Source organism: Gossypium arboreum, chromosome 8 (assembly GCF_025698485.1).
Source record: "Gossypium arboreum isolate Shixiya-1 chromosome 8, ASM2569848v2, whole genome shotgun sequence".
Classification (NCBI taxonomy): Eukaryota; Viridiplantae; Streptophyta; class Magnoliopsida; order Malvales; family Malvaceae; genus Gossypium; species Gossypium arboreum.
This window is the reverse complement of record NC_069077.1, coordinates 78440033-78450589: the sequence shown is the minus strand read 5'-3', so window position 1 is coordinate 78450589 and position 10557 is coordinate 78440033. Positions and strand designations below refer to the sequence as shown.

The 10557-nt window shown below is 40.5% G+C and overlaps 1 protein-coding gene across 1 annotated transcript; it reads left to right on the top strand.

Moving 5' to 3' along the window:
• Positions 1 to 2976: 2976 nt before the first annotated feature.
• On the top strand, positions 2977 to 10039 carry LOC108468521 (uncharacterized). Its single transcript, XM_017769400.1, has 3 exons — positions 2977 to 3143; positions 8935 to 9157; positions 9614 to 10039. The coding sequence occupies exons 1-3, from the start codon at positions 2977 to 2979 to the stop codon at positions 10037 to 10039; spliced, it is 816 nt and encodes a 271-aa protein (XP_017624889.1).
• Positions 10040 to 10557: the final 518 nt, after the last annotated feature.

The window sequence follows — 10557 nt, the reverse complement described above, 5'->3', positions numbered from 1 at the left end:
GGTACTCGTGGTAGAGGCCGCGAAAAAAGCCATGAAGGTGCTCGGGCTAGGTCTTTGTGTTCTGGACACCAGCCTAATGAGGAAGTTAGAGAGGCACCAGCTTCACCTATGGATGAGATAAGGTCTCAAAATCGAGCAGCTGGGGACGACACACTGGCGCAAGCAATGTTGAGGATTCTGGAAAGGGTCACTGGGCCTGGTACTGGTAATGTGGGCCGAGGGTCGGTTACGGAACGACTCAGGTCTACTAGGGCAGAGATATTCAGGGGTATTGCTAGAGTTGCCCCTAATCTGGCCGAATAGTGGATAGAGGCCACAGAAAGGATCATGGATGGTCTGGACTGTACCCCTGATCAGAAGCTAAAAGGTATAGTATCTCTACTGAGGGACAAGGCCTATCAATAGTGGCTAATCGTCAAAGAGGGAACTCAAACTGATCATTTGACCTAGGAGTTTTTCAAGACTACCTTTCAGGTTAAATATGTGGGTGCTAGCTATGTAGATGCCCGTAGGAGCGAATTTCTAAACTTAATTAAGGGAGAAAAGACTGTGGCTGAATCTGAGGCCGAATTTTTACTAATGAGCTACTATGCATGTGGGATGGTGGCAACAAAATACAAGCGGTGTGTTCGATTTGAGGATGGCCTAAGAGATGGTTTAAGGGTTCTGATTTCACAACACTAGTTGACAAGGAAAAAATCGTCGAGGATGTGACACGCGCTGAGCGCCAGAACAGAGAAAAAGGCAGAGGTAAGAGGGATGCTGAGCCCTAAAATTCTTTTCAGAGGTATAAGAAAAAGCCCAAAGTTGATGGGCCAGCCAGAGTAGGGACCCCTACTGCTGCTGCTAATTCTGGATCACAGTTTTGTGCTAATTGTGGAAAACACCATCAAGGTAAGTGTTGGAAAAAGATGGGTGCATGTCTGAAATGCGGATCTTTAGAGCAGCATGTCAAGGATTGTCCATGAAGACCCCAACAGGTGCAAGCTATTAGTTTTGGTAATGTTAAACGGGGTGGCCAACAGCCACCGAGAGGCCAGAGTCAGGCCAGGGTGGAAATGGTATGGGTCGTGGTCGTGGAGCACTGGGCAGAGGTGCTGGACATACTGAGACGAGGCATTAAGCACTGGTTTATGCTACACGTCGTCGAGAGGATAGAGATGCTCCAGATGTCATTACTGGTACATTCTTTATCTATAATGTACCTTATATTGCACTGATTGATGTTAGGTCTACATATTCATATGTAGCATGCTTTGTGTCTAAGATATTGGGTATTATGGCTAAAAACACTATGAGTGAGATTACTGTTCTAAGTCCGCTAGGGCAGTCCGTTCGGATAAATAAGATGTTTAGAGATGTTTCCTTGGAGATACAAGGAGTTTTTTTTCTGGCCGATCTTATGGAGTTGTCTTTCGAAGAATTTGACCTAATACTGGGCATGGATTGGTTAGTTAAACATCAGGTAAGCTTGGATTGTGCCGAAGAAGCAGGTTGTGTCGAGAACCGAAGAGATGAAGAGGTAGTGGTAATTGGGGAATGACGAAACTATTTGAATAATGTAATCTCTGCACTAAGGGCCGAGAAGTTGGTTTGCAAGGGTTGTGAAGCATACTTGGACTATGTCAGTGTTTCAGATGTTGGGGACTTTTCGGTAAGGGATATCAGGAATGTTAAGGATTTTTTGGATGTCTTTCCTGAAGAGTTATCGGGGTTACCTTTAGAGTGTGAAGTGGAGTTTGGGATTGAGCTCCTTCCTGGAATAGCTCCGATGTCCATCGCCCCTTACAAAATGGCATCGAAAGAGCTGAGGGAGCCTAAGACCCAGATTCAAGAGTTATTAGACCGTGGGTTTATCTGACCTAGTGTGTCTCTGTGGGGAGCTCCAGTCATATTTGTGAAAAAGAAGGAAAGATCCATGCGTATGTGCAACGACTACAGACAACTGAATAAGCTGACCATTAAGAATAAATATCCTTTGTAGAGGATTGATGATTTGTTTGACCAACTGGAAGGAGCATCGGTTTCCTCTAAAATAGATCTCCAATCAGAGGATCACTAATTGAGAGTTAAAGATGTTGATGTGTACAAGACAGCATTTAGGACTCGTTATGGTCATTACAAGTTCCTGGTAATGCCTTTTGGGCTGACAAATGCACCAGCAGCTTTTATGGATCTGATGAACAGAATGTTTCAACCCTATTTGGATCGATTTTGGTAGTATTTATCAACGATATACTGGTGTATTCGAGGACTAAGAATGAACATGATAAACATCTACGAGTGGTTCTGCAAATCTTGAGGAAGAAACAATTGTACGCCAAGTTTAGTAAGTGTGAATTTTGGTTACGTGAGGTAACGTTTCTTGGTCATGTGGTATCTGTGGAGGGAATTAGGGTTCATCCTCGAAAAATTGAGGCTCTTATAGATTGGAAGCAGCCTAAGACTATGTCAGAAATTCACAGTTTTCTAGGTCTAGCTGGGTATTATCGAAGATTTGTAGAGGGGTTTTCACTAATTTCTGCACCCTTAACTAAGCTGCTACGTAAGGGAGTACCTTTTAACTGGACTGATGCGTAGCAAGAGAGCTTTGAGAGGCTTAAGAAAGTTATGACAGAGGTCCCTATCTTGATTCAGTCGGAGTCTGGGAAGGAATTTACTATTTACAGCGATGCATCACACGTTGCCTTGGGTTGTGTGTTGATGCAAGAGGGTAAGGTGGTAGCTTATGCGTCTCGTCAGCTTAAGATGTATGAGGCGAATTATCCGACTCATGAATTGGAGTTGGCAGCGGTGATGTTTGCACTAAAAATTTGGAGGCATTACTTGTACAGTGAGAAGTGTATCATTTACATGGATCATAAGAGCCTCAAGTATCTTCTCACTCAGAAGGAGTTAAATCTTAGGCAATGTAGGTGGATTGAGCTATTTAAGGACTATGAATGCTCGATCGAATACCACCCTGGTAAGGCTAATATGGTGGCTGACGCGCTGACTCACAAGGATATAACTGATCTGAGAGCAATATTTGCTGATCTTAGCTTATTTGATGATGATAGTTTGCTGGCTAAGCTTCAAGTTAAACCAGTGTGGATCGAGCAGATTAAGAGTAAACAACTGGAAGATAAGTCATTGGGTCATCGGTTCTGTGACAGCCCTAAATTGACCCTAGTCGGAAAGTGGTTTCGGGACCACTAAACCGAGACATAAAAATAATTCTTAGTGTTTGATCAACTAAAGGGAGCCTCAGTGTTTTCAAAGATAGATTTGAGATCGGGTTATTATCAGTTGCGGATTCGAGATTTGGATATACCCAAAAGCGCTTTTAAGCGAGATACGGCCACTCACGAATTCTTAGTGATGCCGTTTGGGCTCACTAATGCCCTGCGGTATTTATGGATTTGATGAATCGGATCTTGATGATATTTGGACCGGTTCGTAGTTGTGGTCATTGACGACATCTTGGTCTACTCAAGAGATGAGACCGAACATCTTGAGCACCGAGATTAGTGTTGCAAATTTTACGGATAAGCGGTTATATGCTAAGTTGAGAAGTGTGAGTTACGGTTAAGAGAGGTTAGCTTCTTGGGCCATGTGGTATCTGCATCGTATTCGAGTTGACCGAACAAAATTTCAGCCATACTTAGCTGGAAGCCTCCGAGAAATATTCTTGAGGTTCGAGCTTTTGGGACTCGCGGTTACTACCGACGGTTTGTAAAAGGTTTCTCGATGATAGCCACACCCATGACGAAGCTACTTCAAAAGATATTAAGTTCGAATGGACGGAAAAATGTCGAAAAATTTTGATCAATGAAAACTTATTTGATGAAGCCCCAATTTTAGTGCGGCCGAATCGGGCAAAGAGTTTGTCATCTATAGTGACACCTCCCTACTTGGGTTAGGTTGCGTGTTGATGCAAGAAGGTCGAGTTGTGGCCTATCGCGTCGAGACAATTAAAGCCACATGAGAAAAATTATCGACCCATGATCTCGAATTAGCCGCCATCGTATTCGCCTTGAAAATATGGGGACATTACTTATTTGGTGAGAAGTGCCATGTATTTTCGGATCACAAAAGTCTCAAATATTTGATGACTCAAAGAGACTTAAATTTGCGACAACGACGTTGGCTTGAGTTTTTGAAAGATTATGAGCTGGTCATTGATTATCACCCGGGAAAGGCTAATGTGGTTGCGGACGCCTTAAGCCGGAAATCCTTTGCTTGCTTTACGAGCAATGAATGTACACTTGTGCGTTTCTACCCGACAATGTCTTAGTAGCCGAATTAAAGGTCAAACCATTATTGATTCATCAAATTCATGAAGCTCAGAAAGTCGACGATGAGTTGGTTGCAAGACGGCTGAATATGTTCGAATATGGAATCGAGTTTCAAATTGATAATGACGATTGTTTGAGGTTGAAGTCGTTTATCTGTTCCAAGAAATTGAACTCATTTCGATGATTCGAACGAGGCTCATTGTAGCCGAATGTCGATTCACCGAGGAGTACGAAAATGTACAACGATCCGAGACGCCGTTTTGGTGGCATGGTATGAAACGAGACATTTCGATTTTGTTTTGAAGTGTTTAATATGTCGCAAGTAAAGGCGGAACATCAAGTGCCTACGGGTTTACTTGACCGATCATGATATACGAATGGAAATGGGATCGAGTCACGATGGATTTTGTGTCAGGTTGCCATTGTCGACAAGTAAGAAAGATGCGATTTGGGTTGTTGTTGATAGACCGACTAAGTCGGCTCATTTTATCCCCGCACGCACGGATTTTTCATTGGATAAACTAGCTGAATTGTATGTTTCTCGATTGTGAGATTACACGGTCTTGATTTCTATTGTGTGGGATAGAGATCGAGATTCACCTCACGATTTTGGAAGAAATTTCAAGAAGCCTTGGGTACCAAGTTGCATTTTAGCACCGCTTTTCACCCCCAAACCGATGGTCAATCCGAGCGGATAATTCAGATACTTGAGGATATGTTGAGATGTTGCATCCTCGAGTTTAGTGGTTCATGGGAACGGTATTTACCTTTGATTGAATTCGCTTACAACAATAGTTTTCAGTCAAGTATTAAGATGGCACCTTACGAGGCTTTGTACGGTCGAAAATGCCGTACGCCATTGTTTTGGACAGAGCTCGGTGAAAGTAAAATTTTCGGAGTGGATTTGATTAAAGATGCTGAACAGAAAGTAAAAATAACTCGTGAAAGTCTGAAGGCAGCCACAGACCGTCAGAAATCGTATGCGGATTTAAAACGAAAGGATATCGAGTATCAAGTGGGAGACAAAGTGTTTCTTAAGGTCTCACCTTGGAAAAAGATACTCAGATTTGGCCGTAAGGGCAAACTAAGTCCGAGGTTCATTGGGCCGTACAAAATCTCCGAACGAATTGGTCCAGTTGCGTATAGATTGATCTTGCCCCCTGAACTTGAAAGGATTCATAACGTTTTTCATGTTTCGATGCTTCGACGTTACCGATCCGATCCTTCGCATGTAATAAACCCCTCCGAGATTGAAATTCAAGCCGATATGAGTTATGAAGAAGAACCGATCCGTATCCTAGCTCGTGAAGTGAAAGAGTTGCGAAACAAAAGGGTTCCGTTAGTGAAAGTGTTATGGCTCAAACACGGAATGGAAGAAGCTACTTGGGAACCTGAGAACTCTATGAAAGAGCGATACCCAAACCTATTTACCGGTAAGATTTTCGGGGACGAAAATTTCTTAAGTGGGGGAGAGTTGTGACAGCCCTAAATTGACCCTAGTCGGAAAGTGGTTTCGGGACCACTAAACCGAGACATAAAAATAATTGACCGTTATAGTTGATGCTCATTATATGTACATATACATGTGTGAAAATTTCATGTTTGGATTTTGTTAATTGTAAGTGAATTTTATCAAATAGGACTTATGTGAGAAAATCTAGAAATGTGCTAGGCAAATGTAAAGGGGGCTATTAATGCATAATGTGAAAATGATGGGTTTGCATGTCAATTTACCCAAAAGTTAAGCATGATGGCGGCCATGCTATGAGTGGAAACATGTTGCAAACATGTTTAGTTAGTGGTTATGTTAGAAAGAATAAAATAATGAAAAAGGAATATGATGAAAACAAAGAAAAGAAAAAAAAAGTGTCCATCCTTTCATTTTCTTTGCTTGGCCGAATGTCCTAAGAAGAAGGGGGGGGGAAGAGCTTGAGAAAATCAGCCATGGTAGTTGCTAGACCAAGGTATGTTTGATGTTGTCCATGAGACTCATGCATGTTTTAGTTGTTAGTTTGAATTCTATCTATCCCATGGTTGGATTTGGGGTTGTTGGAGAATTGGGATTTGACAAAGAAGCTTAAAAATTTTAGTTGATACCTTGAAGCTATTAACATGTTAGTTATATGGATGTGGTAAGTTGCTTGGGATGTTAGCATGAAAGTTGGAATTGTTAAGCTAATTTGTTGGAAGTGTCGAATTTAGGACTAAGGAGAGAATGAGTATTCGGCAAACATAGTGAAAAGGTAGGTGTTGCCGATTGTTAGATTTAGACCATGGGAGTGGCTATAATGGGCATTAAGATGTAGAACTTAAGAAATGTAGTTATATGTGAATTTACATGATGATACAAATAGATGTGAAAATATATGCTAGATTAGGAAAATTTGATTAAGTGTTCATGAGATGAAATTAGGTGTTTAAAAGATGTTATAGTTGACATTGTATATATACATACATTCGGCCATCTAATTGAGTATGAAGGTGGTGTTAAATCTAATTGTGATGCCCATTTGGAAGTGTATATATATATGTATAAATATACATAAGTATGCCCGTTCGTGATGTTACCTTTAATTATGTGTATAATCGACTAAATTAGGTAATTAGTGAGGATGGTTGCCGAATATACAAACATACATATGCATGTGTAATTGAATTATGAATGTTCAGCAAGATGGTTAAACTAGTTGATTTATTGATTAAGCTCAAGGAGTTAAAGAAGGAGAATCAAGCAAGGGAAAGATGAAGGTCATCGAGTAGCTGACTTGGAACTATTTTACCCAACACAAGGTAGGTCACTAAGCATATATTTTGTATTGATTTAAATAGACATAATGTCTATGTAATTATGCCGAAAGGAATGATAAATTTATATACATGAATGTATGTGGTGATGAGAGTATTGAATGAAAAGAAAAGAGGTGAGATGTATTGAGTTGTTGATTTCGGCACTAAGTGTGCGGGTATAAACATTTGTGATCATGAGAATGGCACTAAGTGTGCGGGTTTAAAATTTGTATAGCACTAAGTGTGCGAGTTTGATCATATAGCACTAAGTGTGCAAGTTGATTATATAGCACTAAGTGTGCGGACTCACTATATGCTTTTGAATCACTATTGACACTGAGTGTGCGACATTATTGAGTTGACCACGGACAGCGGATCGGGTAAGTACCTTGAGTTCATGGCTAATGGGCGCTATATTTATATTTGGAGTTGAGCTTGGTAAGTTTTGAACCTATGTGACAATTTTAATTGAAGTCACGTACATAAGAATTATCGTGGAATAAGTGAAAGGTCATGTAGTCGTATGATTGTAACGAAAACAAAATGGTGTATAAAAATGCCTCAAATATCCTATTGATTAGTATATGGAATGTGAATGTGTAACTTGGTATGAGATTGAATCGAAAGGTCTAAGGAACTATGGTATAGTTCGGTTTGAATGGAGTAATTAGCCTCGTTCCATTTTGTTTCCTCTTGTGATGATGTTATTAATGGTTGGTAGTGCATTGCTTATGACTTACTGAGTTATATACTCATTCGGTGTTTGCTTGTCACCTATTTTAGGTTTCTTGGACTCAACTTTTTGCGTATTCGGGACCGTCATCGAAGTCATCACACCGACTAGCAACTTTTTGGTATCTTCTTCTTAGATGGTCTAAGAGAACATTTCGGCATGTATAGGCTATTTTGTTTGTTTGAACTTTGGTATGTACACTTTGGATAGCCATGCGAAAATGGCTTATATACGTTTTTAGCATAGTACTACAATCGTTTGTATGTTGATCACTAAGAGGTATGGAAATGTTTGGAAACAATTAGCCATTGGAATGGTTAATCATGATATACTTTGTGCTATGCATGCAAAAAGGGTTAATTGAATCATGGAAACTATGAAATAGGTAAAGTCTACCTTAAAGGCAGATGCTGACAGCAGCAGCGATGTGGATGTGAAAAATCACTAAAAATAGTAGGAATGTAATTAAATAGTGAATAAATTATGCCAATGAACCTTGATGAATCTACTTTCATATGGAAGAAACGAAACGGTCATATGAGTTGTATGTTAAGAGATATTTAGGTTTTCGTGAAACAGGTCCAGAACGGTTTCTGGATTCCCTGTTCCGACTTTGAAAATTCATTATAAATTAACCCGAGACATTTAGAAGTCATGCCATATATGTATAGATTCCTTTTTGAGTCTACTTTCTATAGAAACAAACGACATCAGTATTGAAGCTCTGTACAGGGAGATATCCAGGTTGTAATGCATGAAGGTCAGCATAGTCGCACCCTGGAACAGGGGAGACTTTAACTAATAAACTGTACTAATTGGCCCAACCAAAAATTCTAGAAAAAAATTTGTAGATGGATATATGAGTCTAGTTTCAGGAAAAAATCACGAAACTGATTTTTGAGTTGTAGAACTCAAGATATGATTTTTAAGGTGACAGTGACACAGTTAGCCAGCTTGCCTGGAACAAAAAAAAAATAATAAATAGGGGGAAATAAATGAAGTAAGCTCGGTAACACCTCGTATTCGATTTCCGGTAACGGTCACGGGATTGGGGTGTTACAGGTTCTGACAGATTAAGAATGGTAATATTGTGGATTTTGGGCTAAATAATGAAGGGGTACTCTATTTTTGTGACAGAATTTGCGTACCTAAGGATACTGATTTAAGACAGACTTTGCTGCAAGAGGCTCATAGTAGCCCTTATGCTATGCACCTAGGTGGAAATAAGATGCACAAAGATTTTCGTGAGTTATATTGGTGGACAGGGCTTAAGCGAGAGGTGACCGACTTTGTAGGGAAATGTTTGACTTGCCAGCAAGTTGAGGCAGAACTTCAGTTGCCTTCTGGGTTGCTTCAGCCGGTTAAGATTCCATTGTGGAAGTGGGAAAGAGTAACTTTGGACTTTGTGAGTGGGCTACTCCTAATGCCTTCTAAGAAAGATTCAGTGTGGGTCATTATGGATCAGTTGACCAAAACTGCTCATTTCATACTGGTTCGTACAGATTATTCATTGCAGAAATTGGCTAAGCTATATGTATTCGACATAGTGAGACTGCATGGAGTACCATTTTCCATAATATCAGACAGAGATCCTCGCTTCACGTCTCGGTTCTGGAAGAAGTTACATGAAGCTCTGGGTACACGGTTACACTTCAGTACTGCGTTCCATCCTCAAACAAATGATCAATCGGAGAGGGTGATTCAGATACTGGGGGACATGTTAAGGAGTTGTGTAATTGACTTCTGAGGTAGTTGGGAGGATTACTTGCCGTTAGCAGGGTTTGCTTACAATAATAGCTACCAGTCTAGTATACAGATGGCACCTTACGAAGCATTATATTGTCATAAGTATCGCACTCCTTCATGTTGGACTGAGCTGGGTGAGCGGCATGTTCTGGGCCTTAAGCTAGTATCTGATACCGAAGATAAGATTAGATTAATTTGGGATCGACTGAAGGTAGCATCAGATAGACAAAAGTCTTATGCGGATCTGAAGCTTAAGGAAATTGAATATTCTGTGGGAGATTTTGTCTTTTTGAATATCTTGCCATGGAAGAAGGTACTTAGATTTGGGCATAAGCGCAAGTTAAGCCCAAGGTTTATTAAGCCTTACTGCATTGTGTTTCACGTCTCGATGCTGAGACGCTACCGCTCTGAACCTACGCATGTGGTACCGGTTGAGGAGATTGAAGTTAGACCAGACTTGACTTTCGAGGAAGAACTAGTCCAGATTTTGGATTGAGAGGTGAAAGTCTGGAGAAGGAAGTCAATCGCATTAGTAAAATTTTTTTGGTGGAATCACAGTTCTAAGGAGGCTACGTGGGAACCTAAAGAGGCGATGCAACAACAATACCCTCACCTATTCTGACCAGGTAAATTTCGAGGCCAAAAGTTTCTTTAAGAAGGGTAGAATTGTAATGCCCCAAATCTCAAAAACCCTGTTTAAATTATTTCTGTGTGTTAGTGACATGGATGGTTGTCTGACTTAGTGATCTAATGCTCTGGGAGTGTCTGAGTAGTTATGGGTTCAAGTCCTGGCTTGAGCAAAATTTTTTGTCTTATTTGAATAAACCCTTGTCTACTGCTAGAAGACTTTTAAGTTAATGTGAGTAGGACATAACAAAGTGAGCATGCTAGCCTAGTGGTAAGTGGCATGTAGAGTGTGCATGGAGTTTGAGGTTCGAATCCCTGCTTGTGCAAAGGGAGATTATTTTTACTGCTTGTTTTGGGGAGCTAGTAGTGGTTGACCAAAACACTGAT